Source organism: Corella eumyota, chromosome 1 (assembly GCF_963082875.1).
Source record: "Corella eumyota chromosome 1, kaCorEumy4.1, whole genome shotgun sequence".
Classification (NCBI taxonomy): Eukaryota; Metazoa; Chordata; class Ascidiacea; order Phlebobranchia; family Corellidae; genus Corella; species Corella eumyota.
The window spans coordinates 5,571,383-5,590,305 of record NC_137490.1 but is presented as its reverse complement, the minus strand read 5'-3'; the positions used below and the strand labels follow the sequence as shown (position 1 = coordinate 5,590,305).

The 18,923-nt window shown below is 31.5% G+C and overlaps 3 protein-coding genes across 5 annotated transcripts; 2 read left to right on the top strand and 1 right to left on the bottom strand.

Moving 5' to 3' along the window:
* Positions 1-2,141: 2,141 nt before the first annotated feature.
* LOC145746239 (uncharacterized) lies at positions 2,142-7,747 on the bottom strand. Its single transcript, XM_082564512.1, has 6 exons — positions 7,478-7,747; positions 3,770-3,928; positions 2,867-3,004; positions 2,552-2,701; positions 2,329-2,466; positions 2,142-2,236 (listed from the first exon to the last, which is right to left on the bottom strand). The coding sequence occupies exons 1-6, from the start codon at positions 7,644-7,646 to the stop codon at positions 2,142-2,144; spliced, it is 849 nt and encodes a 282-aa protein (XP_082420638.1). The 5' UTR covers positions 7,647-7,747.
* A 174-nt stretch (positions 7,748-7,921) lies between these two features.
* On the top strand, positions 7,922-11,636 carry LOC145751009 (serine/arginine-rich splicing factor 7-like). 3 transcript variants are annotated; one of them, XM_082567081.1, is made up of 6 exons: positions 7,922-8,250; positions 9,110-9,212; positions 9,414-9,652; positions 9,952-10,161; positions 11,090-11,212; positions 11,338-11,636. In XM_082567081.1, the coding sequence occupies exons 3-6, from the start codon at positions 9,462-9,464 to the stop codon at positions 11,468-11,470; spliced, it is 657 nt and encodes a 218-aa protein (XP_082423207.1). In that variant the 5' UTR covers positions 7,922-8,250; positions 9,110-9,212; positions 9,414-9,461; the 3' UTR covers positions 11,471-11,636. The 3 variants fall into 3 exon arrangements, with proteins under 3 accessions (XP_082423207.1, XP_082423214.1, XP_082423220.1); XM_082567088.1 differs by lacking the exon at positions 7,922-8,250 and having other exon boundaries at positions 9,009-9,212; XM_082567094.1 differs by lacking the exons at positions 7,922-8,250; positions 9,110-9,212 and having other exon boundaries at positions 9,401-9,652.
* Positions 11,637-11,879: 243 nt separating this feature from the next.
* Positions 11,880-18,259, top strand: LOC145764029 (F-box/WD repeat-containing protein 7-like). The gene is made up of 12 exons (XM_082575595.1): positions 11,880-12,329; positions 12,847-12,920; positions 13,826-13,921; positions 14,230-14,371; positions 14,498-14,764; positions 14,983-15,096; positions 15,539-15,653; positions 15,830-15,896; positions 16,328-16,553; positions 16,864-17,074; positions 17,297-17,406; positions 17,733-18,259. The coding sequence occupies exons 1-12, from the start codon at positions 11,997-11,999 to the stop codon at positions 17,889-17,891; spliced, it is 1,914 nt and encodes a 637-aa protein (XP_082431721.1). The 5' UTR covers positions 11,880-11,996; the 3' UTR covers positions 17,892-18,259.
* Positions 18,260-18,923: the final 664 nt, after the last annotated feature.

Here is an 18,923-nt window from a genome sequence, read left to right as displayed (position 1 = left end):
ATTCAAAAAAAGCTAGTTACTAACTGATACATGTATTTGAGATTAGTGTTACATAATGTAGAGCTATGTTTTCAATGTCTTTAACAGACAGAATTATGTTGGTCTTTTGATTAGGTCTGGAAAACGTATTCCTTGTGTTATCACTTCTATGACTGAGTGTTTGTGTGTAAGTGGAAACTATAAATATAACAGCGGTAGCTGATCGACTTAGCCTATCAGATATGCACAAGTCCCAGGAGTTTTTGATTGGTTTTAACCTGTTCCAAAACTTCATATATCGTTCATATCAAACTACGTGACCAAGTTGGCATTATTATTTTTGCACAACTGGTAATATTTTAAATTCATTTTAATAATGGAATTGATTTTTGCTTTACCCATATGGACAATCAATGTAAATTACGTAATGGTAAAATCAATACATAGAAAATTTTATAATTTATTATAATATTTTTTTATATACCTTAATTTTGTTTAAAAATTTTCATATTTACCCTTGATTAGAAACAGTTTTTACGTTATGTAAATTTATATACTTTTATAACTTTGCAAAAGGTTTAAGTTAGACCAGGTCCATTTTTGGACGTCGCGCGCCTCCAGCGAGATAAAAAACATTGGCATTTAGTTAAGTCTTCATACTTTTGTTTTATTCAAAAAGGTTATCATTTTTTAGGTAATGTGTAACAATAATCCTTAATTATTTTCAAAGCATAACAATGTTTGTTAATTTAGTTTGCTTGTTATTTTTTCCAAGTATTTTAAAGTCCAGTAGCCGAGTCCAAGATAGGTCTATTTACACAATATTTTAAGCACTTTATTTTGACCTTGGGTCATGTTTATGTTTGTAGACGTCACTAATAGGATGTCACGTATAGGGAAGGGTGGTCACAGAAAGATTCTTTATCAATACTTTGCATGACTCTGTGACGTGGGCTTGTTATCAGGTGAGAAAGGGGCGTTTCTCAGGTTTCGAAATGTTTATAGATTTAGAGAGCGTGGTAAATATAAAATCGGGCTGCCGTCGTGACAGCGCATCTCATTTCTGTTATCTGATTTGTGGATTTGAGGGCACATACCCGGAATTCCATGCCAAAAAAAACAACGAAACCGCAAACTGCGGGACCATTTCTAAACAACAACTTAATTTAAAAAAAGTTTTTTTTACGGTAGGCTCTTTTTTCTTAAACTTGCGGTACAAGTTACTGGTAATGGTTTAAAATGTTTTTGTTATTTTTAGAACTTTTCTATATACGTATACGGAGGCACGAATGATTAATTATAGCTTGATTTTTCTAAGTATACCAACAGCGTCTCGTAACACCACGCCGACGAAATAAACAATAAACTAACTTAGAACCATAAGCAAATAATGCTTAAGCCTTTTCATTGTTTAAAAGACGTACACGTTGATTATACGACAAACACAATAAATATATTTTCATTATATAAAATTTAGTACCAGATAACGATCAATAATTAAACCATTTTGAACATACAAACTCACAAAACATAAATATATAGGATCAAGGAAAATGCGTTCGCACTTGAAGAAGAAATTAAGTTTTTGATTCCTACAAAGGTGCACATATAAAAAAAACGAAACATTTTACAGTGGAATAGAATTAAACTGAAACGAAATTAACGATGTTTTGACGTACCTGTCAAAATATAAAAACCAACCGGGCAATTTTTTAATTATTTTAATTAAAAAATCTAAATTTCAAAAGCGAGTTGTTAATTTGTGCTATTAACCAATTTGAGTTTTTATTAAGTAATTTCACTCATTAATCATCTATCGAAATTCAGTTTTTAATTTTAGTAATTATGAACGAACAAATACTGTCTTCCGCGTTTAAAGTGGGATTATCACGCTTAGGCTGCGTTTTGGGTTAAAAACAAATGGAAAACAACAGAATAGTTAATTAGTCCGTTCATGCATCATGTTCAGACGAAGTTTGGTTCTAGGGCCCGTATTAACTAAACAAACATACCTTAAACGATATTAAGCGTGTCTTAAGTGAAAGCTAAACCGCCATAACAGGTCTAGGATTGCAAACAACCGCTTTAGCTATAATAATGTGCGTGTGGAATCCAGGTCGAACGTGATTGTTTTTCACTCGTAAACAAATGAGCCACTTTCTTCACAGATTAACATCGAAATCTCTTTTGTTCAATCCCCTTTTAGTCTTCCATATCCGAGTACTTGCATTTTCAAGAAACAGCTTTTTAACGACATCTATAGGCGAGTAATTCATTAACGTCACGTATTCGGTGAGTTCTTATGTTTTTTTCTGCTACTGTACCTTTTGCGTTGGCTGGGCCAGTTACCTTTCGATTTAGAGTGCCAGGTACGAGGCCGGTAATTTTTTGTTACAAATTTTTGCCTCAATTTAAAAAGTGTTATTCTAATTTTTTTTTCTAAAACTCGGCAAGTTGGAATAGAGTTTGTAGACTCTCTTGAAAAGTCTGTAAAACAAAAACACATTCGTTTTAAATTTTAAACTTTTGCATTTTCTACGAAGTTCTTATAGTAAAATATGAATAAATGTACCTGCCAAGCACAAAGTTTTATTAGTTGTCTTCCGGCAAAAAAGTTTACCGGAATTTATATTTGATATGATTCTCCTTTTAACAATTCTTTTGTTTTTTCTCGTACAGCTACATCTTCCCCAGCGTTTGTTGATTTTGACGAAGCATTTTCCTGTAGAAACAGAATTTATTTAACCTCCTAACTTGTTTTATGCTTTGTACTAGATACAAAAAATACTTTAAATTAGTTTTAGGCTAAGTGCCGTGAGTTATTTATGCTACTTTAAATTATTGTCTCAATGGATTACGATAATTAAAAGTAATTTGGTTTAACTACCTTTCCTCTGGTTTTTGGGCTTTGTAGTCTCCCTGTGTGTTTGAGGTATACAAGTTCCGTGAGCTGTGGATCTAAAGCCGTTAACGCATTCTGTGCAAAAGTTTTCGGAATAACATCTAATACAATTTTCAGGACAATCTTTATAAAAAAAGCAAAAAATGTTAGGTTATTCGGTGCCAAAAAAGCTTCTAAAAATAAATTAACAAAAAAAAAAGATTTGACATAAATAGCACTATACCATTCACTAAGCCTAAAATAGTATCTTAAAAAGTATTTTTAAAAAATGTTAAAAATATTATTGAAATTTTGTGAAAATGTTATTGAAGATCGTGGTATTCCGGTTAAATTGGTGACGTATGTATATAAAGAGTGTGTTTTAACTATATTCTACCTCTAAGCGGGCAAAAACAAACAGATAACAATCTCAAAGATTAATTGCAAAACAATAATTTTCTGTTTAACTTTTTTAATGAATTGATTTTTTTACAAATTTAAGACTATTTCATCCTGTTTTAAACTTGTGGTATTGCATATTTAACATAGCTTGTTGGTTACTGAACGCTTAATTGAATTTGCACTATTTTAATTCTAATTTTTGAATTCTTATTTTTAAAAAAGGCGGAAGTTACTTTTCTTAAGTTGCAAAACAAATAATTTGGGATTATTCTAGTACCGTACAATGTAAAAATTAACATACCTTAGTTTTAAAGACGCTATGTTGTGTATAAAATCAATTTACCGTTTGTTAGAAAATGTCAATAACCTATAAGATGCTAAACCGTACAGACATTAAGCTTCTAAGGGAAGAAACGTTTTTTTGTATCCTATTAGTTTGTTTTGTGGGATTAAACATTGCAAGGAAGCGTAAACATTATAGACAAGACGAATTCACTCGTGGTATACCTTTACATTGGCTGTGTTCTGATTTTCTGTGTGCAAAGTATTTGTCAGGGCACTTATCGACGCAACTCGATTCCCCCTCTTGTATTAGGAACAAGAAGTTAGCCTGGCACTGCATACATCCATTTGTAGCTGAGAAACTGATGCAGCCCAAGTCGTGATCTAAAACAAAAACCAACCTAAATAAACTTTCAAAAAATGTATCTTATAAAAATTAAACCAAATCAAAGACCTTAATATTTTAAATAATGATACGAATCGATCGAAGAATGTTGTGGCATTAGACTAAAATGTTTTTGCGGGAAATTTCGAGGTTTATCATGAAACGAATCTAAAACCAACAGATGTGCATCATTTTAAATATCGTTGCTATGACGCAAATGCCAAAAAATCCGACAGATTTGTGCCTAATATGTTGCGAGTTCGTCTTAACTTAAAAAGCCTTTGTGGAGTGCTTCGGTATAATTAATATGCAAATCACTAGACAAAAGGAGAAATAAAATAATATGTAGCGCAACGAATTAACAATTTTTTGGATTACATATTATTATAAACTTTACCGGATCAGTTCGTATATTTTACTTATCAGTTGAGATCGTTACTATATATCGTTATCAGTCTTACACGATACATACATTACTGTATTTTAGTTATTCGTTATTATGCTCATTAGGCTTATCGGCTGTCGCGCATTTTTCATTCTTATCGGTTTTCGATTTTCCACGTAAATTATGGTGATTGTTTGATGCGACCTGATCATTCTTTTGCTGCTTGCAATAAGCTGACGTACGTAGCTAAATCGCCAGAGTATCAGATAACCAGTTTTTGAACGCTGAATGCTAAAAATGCGCCGTTGTTGAGAAAAAATGCGAATGTTTGGAAACACCATTTACATCATTAGAACAACAGTTTGCCTATTTTAGGTTTTAATACCGACAACGCTTAAATTTAGATTCTTAAAAGCATAAATACTTGAAGTAATAGACGTCACTGCCAGCTCGTAGATGGTAATGACGTATTTGAAATGGCATTTGCTTATCTAAGCTAAAACCAGCATTGCAAACGTGTTAATGCATCTAAATTTACCCTTAAAACATTTTTAAAACAAAAGTTTTACCGTTATACTCCAATACGTGACTCATTGGTGACACAAAATGTTTTAAAATTTCTAAGAATTAAAGTCAATATTGCAAATGCCGAGAGAGCATATATTTGAACATGATTTATTAACCCAGAGCTGTAGGAAACGTGGAGATAACAGATAATAACACATGTGTGACTATGTAAGCTAATATTAGGTCTAGCTGACCTCAATTTACAGAAATAGGAATACAAATCAAACGCTGGTTAAATTTTGCAATCAACAAGTGGTCATAGTGGCATGTCGGATTGATTTAACAAGTATTCTCTTCCGGAAAGTGTGTGTCCATTTCGTATAAATTATTTACGGATGATTTCAAAGAAATTTGTTAGCCTGTATATTATCGAAATCAAATGGATTTTGATGGAGCGCCTTTAAAGCACCCTTAAGTTATATCAAAGTCCATTAGGTTACCAAGACATCTGGTTGGGATAAAAGGTATTTAGAATAACGCTGTGCATTCGTCTGTAGCTGTACAGGTGCTACAAAAACACTTAACGACAGTTGATTGAAAACAATAGAGAATCTATTTGTTTAGTTGCAGAAGCACACACGGAGGATTAGGGACCCAACACGGTGCGAATAACTGCTGGGTGACTCAAAAGGCGTTTGATAATAATAAACAAATTATGTCGGGGGTTAAGGAACTTTAAAGGGAGGGTCGCAGCAAGGACAAATACTCTGCGCTCGTCATTATCGGATGGAATTACATGCTGTACGAGCATTAAATCGACAAATAGAGCGTAATTTTTCACAATTTTTGTCAAAAAATCAATATTTTCTCTGAATAATGCATACTGCGTTGTCCGACTAGTTTTTTTTAATAAAGAAGTCACTTAAATGCACGCGCAAAAAAATTTAAAGCCGAAAAAAAACGTGACTTTTTAGGGACTGGTTAAGCAAATTACTCCGCAAAAAGGCGACGCCGGTTGCCGTAATGAAATTATCGCAAATCAGAATGTTGGACCATTTTCGTTTCGACCAATAATTTTCTGTCATGGGAAATTGCTGCAATTCTTACTGTTTTAATTCCGCCTGACACAACGCCATAGCTGAGCAGTCGTGTGGATCGAAACTCTATAATCCCTTAACCTCAGAGCATGCTGCATATAAGTAAACTATTCCATTATACCACCCCTAATTATATTTACGATATTCTTTGAGTGGAAAATTAAAAGAGGGCATTCTTTACAATGCCTTTCAGTGTGTGTTGTGCGTAATTCATTACATGGTTTTTAACCTGACAATAGGTAAATTATTCAAACCGCAATATCGAGAGATCGCGGCTATTATACACAGCAACATTACAACAACTATGATACTCCTGGAAAAAACGTTACATAAATACTATAATGGGGCATAATTTCCAGGTATGAAAGGACAATAAGGTTGCATTATGCCCAAATTTGCGCCGCGATAAAACGCTGCAGTAAATAGAAACGCATATTATATTTATAGTTCGCCCAATAATAACACGTAACCGAACAATGCTTTTCACTAAAGGATTATACCTTGAACTTTGCGACAGTCAATTATAGAACAATTTCAATTTGTTCTTGCGCGACGAAAAATTCGATTTTGAAAGGAGGGGTGCTCGAAAAATAAGACAGAATGTAATATTGTACTTTCGATTTCATTTTACCGTATCCCCTTTAATGTTTGTCGGCTTATAAGCCACCTGCGTGATTTCGACGCTAAAGAGAGATATATGAAGATGAAAGCACACGCTGGTCGTTTCAGTGGTGGCTCTGAATCAAAACTGATAAATCACGTAAGACTCAAGTGAAACAAATATGAGATGCCGCGTTTAGAGATGTCGTGTTACGCGCTGATAGACGCCAGTAACCTACTCGGACTGTTGACAATCTGACATCATTAAAAATCGGCCAATATTGACAACGTTACCGGGCAATGATGAACGTTCTTAATTAAATCTCTACCAGAACAATGTTCTGACGGTTTTGCGGCTACAATACACAAGATTTTCGCGATTTGATGTTTTGAATGTCAAATTCACGAAGTAGATCATCAAAAGTTTAAATTAAGGTCAAATTCACGTGCTGGTTGGGAGAAGGTTAATTAACATATAATGTACAGAACAACTATTCATCGGCGTTTGCCTTCATGCAGTAACCTAACAACTAATATGACCTTCAATCACACAAATGCCGTTGTTGTTTTTTCGACCGATTTTGACTGAGACAAAAAGAATTCAGCCAAAATCTGAAACGTGCGAGACATGATTAGCCCCCGGCACGACCGGTTGAATCGGAGATCAGCAGAACAGGTAGAAGGCCAAACAAGGCCAATTAAAATATGTATATTGACTAAACAGGGTTACACGACAAACTTTAGTGAACGCATATAAACAAAATAGACTTAAAACAGTTGGCTAAGTGCTTGACATCCAGACATGTTGTCAGTGGGTAATTAATTAGAACTAAAATATAAACAGCGAGACGGTATCTAGAATGAGGTTGCGAAATTCCCGTATTGTATGCACGTAAATACTAACTTGCTATATGCTAAGTTTTAGTAATTAAATTTTTAATATCAAAAGTAGCACTTACCGGTGCTGGCTCTTTTTATTCTTCGGTCGGCTGGCGAATTATGACAGTTCATACAAAAAACAGCCATCATAGCTGTCACAGTGTAAAGTAAAATGAAACCGCAACAAAAGTAACCCCGTTTGAAAGCAATTACCAGCATATCAGGTAAAATTCGATTGGAAATTCGCATTTTACAACGTGAACATTTTCCAAGATTCTCGCGGTCATTCTTGGACCTTCTGCCGTGTTTACCAAATAAAAATCCAATTTTCACCTCGCAAAAATTTCTATTGTCACTGAAATAAATTACAATTTTTCAAAAATATTGTTACTTGTAATTATGCCTCAGACTTAGTTACAGGACATGGGTAAATATAATATTCGCTATATCAATATTGACCAAGGCTTTCTTTAATCATGTTTTATTAATAAAATCCACCCTTTTCGTACTATATAGATGCCGCGATATCTTTCTATTGTTTGAATTACTTAAAGTTGTCACAAATCTAACTTGCGACAATGAAAGAATAATAATTTTAATTCCACTTTATGAGCCAAAAATGACAAAAATTCTCCACTAAAATTCTACTACAAAGAGATACTTAAAATAACTGAGCGGCAATTACAACCGAAGCAATCGACATTTTTTGGATCGAATACGCGCAACTATGAACTTCTAAGCTTCTAAACGATCCACGTAATATCGAAAGTTTCTGAACTGAGTTCAGCCTGTTGCCTTTGCGCTGCTACATACGAGAAAAAGGCGAAAGTACCGTAACGGCTTCCACCAACAAGTAAGTGACTATCTCCCATTTCTGATGTACCGATTAATAATATTTTGCTTCAAATCATCTGCTATTATTACGTAAACATATCTCATATTTACATTTTCAGTCGAACGAGAAAGTTCTTAAGCCGATTTGGCGTGTAATTAATTAGCTTAGCTGTATTTTTGTTAGGATATTTTCGATTACAAAAATTTTTGGTACAATCTGTCAGAAAAATTTTTGCGTTTTTTGCATAAAATTTTTATTAATGGTTTACTTAAAATGGATGACTAATCATTTTGTGTAACAATTTTGTAATTATGATTTCATGCAGATGGTAGTTTTTCAGGTAAGCTGAAAAATTTTAATTTCATTTCTCGCTAATTTTTTTCAAATTGGGATTTAAGATACGTGAAATGACGCAACAGGTTGTCTGAAATATGTACACTCACATAACAAGTGGTTAATTAAAGCAATTTACCTTTCAAAATTTGTCATTCCAATTAAAATACCATTCACTTTATGTAACCTAAAAAGGTTTTAGGCTCATATTAGTATAATAAACACTTGATCCATTTTTCAGAGAACTGCTACTACTTTTTAAGTCAGTTGGTTAGTTTATTTACTTTTGAATTTTTGTGGCGCTGTTTCATAAGTTTTAACATTTTGTGGTGTTTTTAATAAGTTTTACATAGCTCGGAGTTTAAGAGTATTTGTTTAAATCTTCGTATTTTTTTCATTTATTTATTTATTTTTAAAGATTGTATTTGTAACTTTGATTGCGATGGCATCAGTTTTAATTTCGAATTGCCTTTTCAGTTTTTAAATTTACTTAACTTAAATTCCATTTAACATTCTAAAACTAGCAGTTGTTTTCTGGACTCAGATAAAGGAGATAGCTTCATTGCCTTATACTGAATCACTGGAAACCAAACAGTTGACCTCAAGTGACAAGGCTCATAGGCTTAACAACTGCGCCACAAAACAAGGTATATTTTAACATTTTAAAATTTAAATTTGTGATTAAATGTTGGTGAACAACATTTTTACTAATTAACGAATTTGTTTTGGATAGTTAATTTATCTTACAAATATTAGTCTTTTTTGCACTTTTCTGTGTTGACGATTTAATTTTTTATGTTAGTTGCATTATTCCTGGAATGCTGCCCACATTTTTGTTTCATTTTTAGTTTCCAAAACTTGCGCGCGTGTCGATTTTTACGTTCCAGTTTTTAGCTATGTCGAGAGATACTAAGGTTTACGTGGGTAACTTATCGTCAACGACTAATCGTGGTGATTTGGAGCATGAATTTGGTTATTATGGACGTCTAATTAACGTGTGGGTCGCTAAAAGTCCACCTGGTTTTGCGTACGTGGAATTCGAAGACGGTCGAGACGCGGAAGATTCTATCAAAGGACTTGATGGAAAGTAAGATACATGAACCATTTTTAAAACCTGCATTTTTAATTTGTTTTGTATTGCATTAACTTCAACCAGTGTTTGTATAAAACCATCAGTTTACTGTTGCACTTAGTTAAGCTGCAAAAAATTTGTTTATCTTTTAAAATAAATCTTTGGCAGTTTAGTCAGAGGACCAAGTCAAAAGTATTTTATCTGCTGGCTCAGCATTACTATTTTAAACTCAACATTTGCCTACAAAAATATCAATTCTTGAATATTAGAACTACTTATTTTCTGGTATGCATTCTTAATACTTTTTGTTTAAGGGAATTGCATGGTCGTCGCATAAGGGTAGAACGCTCCCATGGGATGCCTCGTGGAAGAAGGGATGAGGGATTTGGTGGTGGAAGAGGAGGGGGACTTCGAAGATCATTCCATCCCTCAGACAGATGTTACAACTGTGGGGAAACTGGTCATTACGCTTATGATTGTGATCTCTATAATAACCGCAGAAGAGGGTCAACAAAGTATAGAAGGTAAATGTTTAACTTTAATTTGGTTGGTATTTTTATTGCTTATTTTTTCACAAACATTTAGCTATCATGCAATTTTAGGAAAAAAAATAAACATAGCGTTTGCCTAATTTAAAAAATTTTGTTAAGTTTCTTAATTAATATTTAAATTTAAATATCCCTAATCGAATTTAATACTCAAATCATTTTAACTATTAAATATGAGATAGCTATAGTATTAATTTTATTGCAAATTAAATACATTTCCAATTATTTTTTTTAACTTATTTCTGAGTTAAAAGATGTTTGTTTTGTTGTTTTTGATTGAAAACTACAGTATAAAATTGAACAGTAAGAATCTGTATTTATGTTTTTAAATTAATATTGAGTTTGGAGATAAATACATCAACAGGTAACCCAAAATTTGTTTACATAAACTAACTTCAACAAGGTTGTCACTTGTAAAAGAATATCCAATTTTCATCTTATCATATTTTTTTTAACATTAAAAGGCCATACTTTCTATGTACAAAAAAGTTTTTTTTTTTGTTTACTAAATACAAAAGATCTTATTACTTTTGAGTGCAAAAAAGTCGATGTGGTTTGTCCATTTTAAATTAACTTTGATTGACATAAAATATGTGTGAATTTAGGAAGAGTTGCACGATTTCGAGAGAGATTGGAGATTGAGAATCTCTCCACGCGACATTAGAGATTCGACTTCGACATAAAATTAAAATTTTCGAGTTTGTGTAAATTAAACAAAACCACCATGATAAAAAGGTGCATTTCGATGCCTGATTTTTATCCAGCTTGTTTAATCAAGTTCGGGTAAAAATCATTAGTCATTGGATGTCTTGGTGGTATTAAACTTAAAGGGTTACCAATTATGTCTGATAACATCAATGACTCCAAAAAAGAAAAAAACTTAAATGAGCTTTTAAAATTTTAGTGAGCGCCGGTCTCGAAGGTCATATTCACGATCCTACTCAAGATCACCAGTTCGAAAAAGAAGGTCGAGGAGCGCATCCAGATCAAGAAGCCGATCTAGAAGACGTAGAAATTCCAGATCAAGGTTTGTAAATGCAGTTCTTGAATTAAGTGTTGTACTTATATTTAATGTAAATCTGTATATTTATTTAAAGCTGTAAAATAAGTGTGACAAGGTGTTATTTTGTTGTCTTTTATATATATTTGTAGGTCTAGGTCCCACTCTGGGGATAGGAGATCAAAATCTTATTCGCGATCGAAATCTCGCTCCAGGAGTGTTCGTTCTCGAAGTGGAAGCAGGCCAAAAAATGGAAGGAGAAGTCGATCTCGATCAAATTCCTAAAGTCGAGAAAATTAAGCTCTAAGCATATTTTTTAGACTTTTGTACAAAAAATTTGGACAGTTGTTAAGATGTAATAGTTGTTCTGGAGTAGCCAAATCAACATTTTTTGTGCTCAGAATTTTAGTTTTTGTTTCACCGCTCTGTACAATAAACAATTTTAACCATGCTGACTTGTTTCTACACCTTATTATTATCAGTAAAGATAGTTCTCCTGTTATCGATAGTAGCTATATAAAACTAGTTATAAATATACACGTGGCCTTACTGTAATAAATTTATTTAATATTAGCAGTATTATTTTTCATAATATTTTATTTTTTTGCCTGTTTAAATATTTTGGCAACACTGTTTTCTTGTTTTTATTTGACATTTCAGACCAACAGACACGACATATTAGGGTAATTGTCAATCAGACGGTTGACGTTTTATTGCTTTCCGTCGCATTACAAACGAAATCCGTTGCTAGAGTTCTAATACCGACAGACTGAATGTATAGTTTCGTGAAAATATTTAGCTAAAACATTCGATGCTTAATGCCAGAAGAACTCGTTCCTCAGAAAAACGATTAGCATCAACTTCAGCCGAAAATGTCGAAGAAACGGTAAAAAAATGTGAAACTAGCGGTGCTGAGACCTCTTTACCTCATAATGGTTCTACTAAAAACAATTTTATAGTTAAACCTTCCGTTAATGAACGCTTATCGCATTTAGCATACGTTGGTAGTTCGCGTATGTTAACGAGACAATCTTGTCAAGCTATTTCGGGCAAAAATGTGAAGCAAAGTTATTCACATGACATATATCACACCAAGTTGGAAATCTTACCTAAAAAAAGATCAACTAAGAAACTGAAACATTTGGTAAGTAAAAAAAGCGTTTAAATTAATTAACTTGTATGCTTGTGTACAAGGAATCATTAAATAAATACATTTTTATCTATATGGCTATACCATTTAATGTTTTTTAAATTACATTTTTATTTGTTAATAGTTGCATAACATTTATAACTTTATGGTAATATTAAATTCTTATTTTTTAAATCTTATAAGTGGCTGTTAACAAATTAAATAAAGCACTTCCTATGTTGCACAATACTTTGAAATAACAAGTGGGTTTACATTAGCTTATTTATTATTTCACAATAGCCTCTTGCTTGTTTAATTGTAAAATAATTGTAACTTTGTGTCAAGTTATTTTTTATAAACTTTTATGTCGTTTACATATTTAATAATTTGTTTTTCATTTATTTTAATAGTTAAGTGAATTGTGTCATTTTGTTGGCACATTTGGATGTGACATTCATTTGTGAAATTTTCTTTAGCGTTTTGCTTTACAATTTTTTGCAGTTCTGAATTGAAAATAATTTTTTTGTTACAGATGAAAAGAAAACTTAATGATGTGAATGAAACAGAAATATTATCTGGAAAAAAGGCTTGCAATAACTCACCAAGGTAAAAATGTTTAAGAATTATAACAATATTTTGACATAATGTTATGTGTAACAAACAGTGTATATGAAAAGGAAGTGTGGTATTTGAAATCCTGATATGCCTTATAAAACTCTTATACACACAAATTTATTTGTGGTATATATATTTTACCATTTTTTTGCTTAGGGTGTTAATGTAGGTACAAAATGCAAGTTGTAATATCCCCTTTCTTAAAATTTCAACACAACATTTTTTTGTTGGCATATATACACATTAAATTTATCAAAGTTTAACGCACATAGCTGTACAAAATGTTCTATTCTCTATAGTGTTGGTATAGTTCTGTGCTCCCCAGAGAAAAAAGTGATTTGATGTATATAAATTAGTGATGATGTCATTTAAATTTTATGCATTTAAATAACAGTGGTATTTAGTATTTAATAGTCATAACACATGCATTTTTAAACCCATTAGTCACTAATAAGTATGGTGCTTTGTAAATAAAAGTTAATGACATAATGCATCCAACTAGATTAAATTTGGGTTATTGTTAAAGTCATTTATTTATTTTAGTTAATTCTTTAAAAGATAAAAAACTATTAAAGAATTTTTAAGTAAGAACCAATTAAACTTTAAATGCATACCAGAACCCCAATAAAATAACAAATAGTTATCAAACAATAGCAACTGTCACTCTTTCAATTAATAATTACCCCCACAAGGCATTTAAATAAAACTATGTGTTGTTTTGATTTTCAAACGCAATAAAAGGTTACTTAATAATATTTAAAATAAAAATATGCAAAACAATAATTTAAAATCACTTTTGTTTAAGAAAATTTTTTTTATTTAATTTTAACAATGCATAAAACAAAGATATATTTACTTAACTTGCATAATCGTTCAATATTTATTTGACGTTACAGTGTTTCACCATCAGCTGGTTCTGATGTAAATATTATTGATGCTGTTGCCACTAAACCTATTAATGTACCACCTGGTTCAGATGAGTGGTTACAAAGGTATGTAGTTTTTATCTAATGATCATAGGTTTGTAGATATCCCTTATTTAGAAATTATTGATTTTAAAAAAAATATTTACATGCTAAATAAAAGCTGCAATGGAGTGGTTTTAAAAAAATAATTAAATGTAAATACTTGTGTATTATTTTATGGTGTTAGTTAAATTAATAATTTATACTTGACATTATAGACCCCTTACTTAATGTCAGAATATGGAATTGACCCTTGTCTAAATTCTGGTTTTTACATTGGCGGGTTTACCTTAAGTGATTTAATGTAATTTTTAATTCATTGCAATTTGTTTCAGATTTCTTCAATGGAATGCAGGTGAAAAGATAAAGGTTATAGATGGTTTAATCAATGTTTGTCAACCCCACGAAGTTAGACACATGATGAAGATAATAAAACCACGCTTCCAAAGAGATTTTATTTCACTTTTACCAAAAGAGGTTAAAATTTAAATATTTTTTTAAACGTTTGATTTTAAAAAAAATGTTAAAAATATTTTTATCTATTTTCTTATGCCTTTTTTTATTCAATTCAAAGTAATTAACAAATTTTTTTTTATCCCTCAGTTGGCATTGTATGTGTTAAGTTTTCTCGAACCATGTGACCTTTTTCTTGCTGCTCAAACTTGTAAGTATTGGCGTATACTAGCAGAAGACAACCTCATGTGGAAGGAAAAATGCACGGAGCAGGGGATTTTTGTTCCACCACGCACCAAGGGCTCAAGATTAAAAAGAAATGGTGGAATTGGAGCAGGAAAGTCATGGAAAGCTTTGTTCTTGCAGCAAGCTAAAATCGAAATGAACTGGAGAGATGGCAACGGAAAAATATCAAAGGTAAAATTAAAAATAAAGTTCACGTTACCTTAAGATATTTTCGGATATTTTTTGTCTATTCTTTAAGTTAATAAAAAATATATAATTTTCTTGTAAATTGAAGCTTATATCCCAATAACAATATTGACATTTATCCATTTATTTTTAAGAAGTATATATCTTAAATACTTAATGTATTCTGTTACATGCAAAGTTATAACTTTATTTGTTTATTTTAGGTATTAAAAGGCCATGATGATCATGTGATCACTTGTCTTCAGTTTAATGGATCAAGGATAGTAAGTGGGTCTGATGATAACACACTCAAAGTATGGTCTGCGATTTCTGGAAAAGTGAGCTTAAACACATTGATAATAATGATATGTAATCAGTATGCATTATTAAGTAGTTTTGGATTTTTATGGTGGATTTTTAATTTTTGTTTTTTTCTAGTTGTTTAGCTTAGTGATGTATTTTTTTATCAAAATTTTACTAATTTAATTTTTTTTTGTATATCTTTATCCTTAATGTGGGAAGGTTAACTGCCTGACCTAAACATAAAGTAACATCAGATACTATGGACCCAGTCTCAAGTTGCCTTTGGCAGTTTGGAATATTATAGATTATTATTGCCCGATAATTATGCTGCTGATTAAGAGGAAGTTAAACCATTTATAGTGAACCCTTGACCTCATGTGGTGTAGCAAGTGTTCTTACCACTACAATGCGCTGCCAGCCAACTATGGCCTTACCTGAAATATTTTCAAGCAATTTTAATTTTTTTCAACTTTTTAGTGTTTGCGGACATTAACTGGTCACTCAGGTGGTGTATGGGCATCACAAATGCGAAACAATTTAATCATAAGTGGATCAACCGACAGAACTTTAAGAATATGGAATGCTGATACAGGTTAATGATAAAAAGTTACAGATAGATGATAATTATATTCAACCCCTTTCTTGTGAATTGTTATGTTTTATTTATAAATTATTAATGCAGGTATTTCTCAGTTATACATTACGTAGAATGCGGTTTTAGTTTTTTAATTTATTAATTTTTTGTTATATTAACCTTACTTGTTTTAGGTAATTGTGTTCACATTCTATATGGACACACCTCAACTGTTAGATGTCTTGCACTACATGAAGACATGTAAGTGTTTAAAAATTTTCTTTTTTTTAAATAGCCTATGTAGTAATTGAATAAAGATAAATTAAGGTCAACTTTTTGTTTAACTAGTTTCAATAATTGTAAACCATTCTATTTTTTGCGGCCATTTTTTTTTTAAGAACATTCATTGTATTTAATCAATGCATTACTCATTTGGGTTCATGCAAAATATATATATATTTTTTTTTCAAACAACAGCCACCAAAATATTAAAACCTTACCTTGTCTGAAAACTATAATAAACAACCTTTATTACATGCAAACTAAATCAGGATAAGCTTTGGCATGCGGAGTTTTAAGCTTAGGCGTGCTAGAATTTTATAAAAGAAAACATACATTAAAATTCAAATATTAACAAAAGTAGTAACAGGGTTTTTTAAAATTTAGTTTGTAAATTAATATATTTATTTTAGTGTTGTTAGTGGATCACGCGACGCGACATTGCGTGTTTGGAACATCAACACCGGTGAGTGTCTCCACGTGTTGGTGGGACACATGGCTGCAGTGCGATGTGTGTGTTATGACGGCAAGAAAGTAGTGTCCGGTGCTTACGACTACATGGTTAAGGTTTGGGACCCAGAGACTGAAGAATGTCTGCATACTCTTCAGGGTCATACCAACAGGGTTTATTCCTTGCAGGTTAGTTTTTTTACTATAAAATTTCAAGTTTTTTTATGAAGTGGTTTAATTAATTAACTAAGCTTTGTTTATTATGTTAAAAACTTTTTGTATTATGCAATGTTTGATTAATTTTTATATAATATTATAAAAGCCTTATTTGAAGTTGAAATTTATTGTTATTTATGTTCTTTAAAACTATTTTTTATACTTGGCTCACATTCTTTACTGGTTCTATTTTAAAATATTATTTTTTTTTTAATTTTTAACTTATAGTAAATTTAACTTACTTTCAAGTATACTTTGATCAATTTTTGGATTTTTTATTTAGTTTGATGGAGCATACATTGTAAGTGGGAGTCTCGATACCTCAATTAGAGTATGGAAAGTCGACAATGGTGCTTGTCTCCATATTTTAATGGGACATCAATCCTTAACATCGGGCATGGAACTTAGAGATAATATACTTGTATCTGGTAATGCGGACTCCACTGTTAAGATATGGAACATTTTAACTGGGGAATGTCTGAAAACGTTGGAAGGTAAATCTGATTTTTATGGGCACCAATGCAATATGTTTTCCAATTTTAAAATAAAATAAAATTTTAGGTCTTTTATTTTTCTATATTTATTAGATTTGTACAAACAAATCGAATTCTATATTTTTAGAAACAATATAGCCTAATATTTGTTGTACTTCATCTTTTTACTGTCCAATCAAAATGACTTCAAAAATAAATAGAAAAATTGATTTTGTATTTTAGGTTTTAACAAGCATCTCAGTGCTGTGACATGTCTTCAATTTTATAACAAGTTTGTGATAACAAGCTCTGATGATGGAACAGTTAAGTTGTGGGATATGGATACTGGAAAGGTAATTATACATAATGGCATGGTGTACTTTTTATTAGAACACTAGGTTTACTTTTTCTTGGGTCCTGCATTCGATTTTCAATGCTTTTCCTTAGGCACTTCTTAAGTAAGCTGTAACCGTAACCTGGTAAACTCCAACCTAGCCAAAAAACAATCGTCAGATTAATTATCAGGCAATTATAATCAGTAATCTACAAAACTGCCTAAATCAATTCCAGACTAAATTGAATATTACTTTATTCTTAAGCTGTCGGGTCGGCTTTCCGTACAGATTTCAAGCAAAAGTGGCAATCTAGATACTTAAATTATTTTTGTATTAATCTCTAGGTTATTCGCGACTTAGTGACATTAGAGTCACGTGGTTCTGGTGGTGTTGTATGGAGAATCAAAGCTTCTAGAACGAAGTTAGTTTGCGCGGTGGGCAGTCGTAACGGCACGGAAGAAACGAAACTTTTGGTTTTAGATTTTGATCCAGACACGACTTAAAAAAAACCTTGAAAAAATTGGGTTACATTTTTAAGGGCTCGCGGTGCTTCTAAGTTACGATATCTACTTCATTATTTTGCTGAAACGCAATTTCACCTTGTTTTGGTTATATTCTTGTTTGACGGTTAGCGTAGGACGTTTTAAGTTAATTATAGGGACTCAAATTGTTTTAAATGAGCGGTTAAAATACGTGCGCAATTCTATGGAAAGCCTTATGTTCAAAACAACAAGTTGCATGTTAACTCATGGATTTAACTTCTCTTGCTAGTCATCGGGGTGTGATACGCATGAACAAATATTATATATATATTCTCATAGAAATCATTTGTAGGTATTATGTGGATCGGCGCTTGCTTTTTATTTGAATTGTTTTTTTTTTGCCTAAAAATAAAAAGCATGTAGTTTATGTCATGAATTTTTATTGAAATGAAATTTAATAAAAAAAATGTGTGCAAGCAATTGGATTACAATCAGGATTTTAATAAAAAGAAGTCACGTGTTAAAAAAGCTAGATTCTTTAATAGAACTACTCAAAAAAGATCATCATTCAAAAATGTTTTTTTAAACTTGTTAAACTCAATAGCCTATGTACTCATATATTTTGTAAACTTTGGTTTCATTGATTTTGGCTTAACAAGAAGTATCGTCGTTAATATCTTAATTAAAGAACCCTGTGACTTGGCAGAAGTGGGAATCGAACCTACAACTTTACCTGTTAAAGCCGATTGATGTGTCTAATATAAGTTTGAAGAGTCTAAATAAATCACGGGGATTAACATACTAAATTTAAATTTTTTACCAAAATAAATCTATAAAATATTATTACGTTAACGATATATATAGTTAAACAAAGAAATCTTGGCGGGGGCAATTCTCTTTATTGCTATATAAAACTTAAAAGCAAAACACCTTCAGTGAATATTCCCATGTATTTGTTTTAAAAAAAGTTGGAAAAGCCCAAATAAATATTTTTTAGAACTTTCGAGAAATAACACAAAGCATTATGACGTTTGCCGATATTTTTGACGCAAT

What these genes read in the sequence shown, in the direction of transcription:
- LOC145751009 (XM_082567081.1), top strand. Translation starts at nt 9,462, where the DNA reads ATGTCGAGAGATACTAAGGTTTACGTGGGTAACTTATCGTCAACGACT. An exon ending in ATCAAAGGACTTGATGGAAA is followed by an intron (nt 9,653 to 9,951) that starts GTAAGATACATG and finishes TTTTTGTTTAAG; the next exon opens with GGAATTGCATGGTCGTCGCA. An exon ending in CGTAGAAATTCCAGATCAAG is followed by an intron (nt 11,213 to 11,337) that starts GTTTGTAAATGC and finishes ATATATTTGTAG; the next exon opens with GTCTAGGTCCCACTCTGGGG.
- LOC145764029 (XM_082575595.1), top strand. Translation starts at nt 11,997, where the DNA reads ATGCTTAATGCCAGAAGAACTCGTTCCTCAGAAAAACGATTAGCATCA. An exon ending in GCTTGCAATAACTCACCAAG is followed by an intron (nt 12,921 to 13,825) that starts GTAAAAATGTTT and finishes TTGACGTTACAG; the next exon opens with TGTTTCACCATCAGCTGGTT. An exon ending in TTTCACTTTTACCAAAAGAG is followed by an intron (nt 14,372 to 14,497) that starts GTTAAAATTTAA and finishes TTTATCCCTCAG; the next exon opens with TTGGCATTGTATGTGTTAAG.
- LOC145746239 (XM_082564512.1), bottom strand. Translation starts at nt 7,646, where the DNA reads ATGCGAATTTCCAATCGAATTTTACCTGATATGCTGGTAATTGCTTTC. An exon ending in AATAAAAAGAGCCAGCACCG is followed by an intron (nt 3,929 to 7,477) that starts GTAAGTGCTACT and finishes TTTTTGTTTTAG; the next exon opens with ATCACGACTTGGGCTGCATC. An exon ending in TAAAACTTTGTGCTTGGCAG is followed by an intron (nt 2,467 to 2,551) that starts GTACATTTATTC and finishes TTTGTTTTACAG; the next exon opens with ACTTTTCAAGAGAGTCTACA.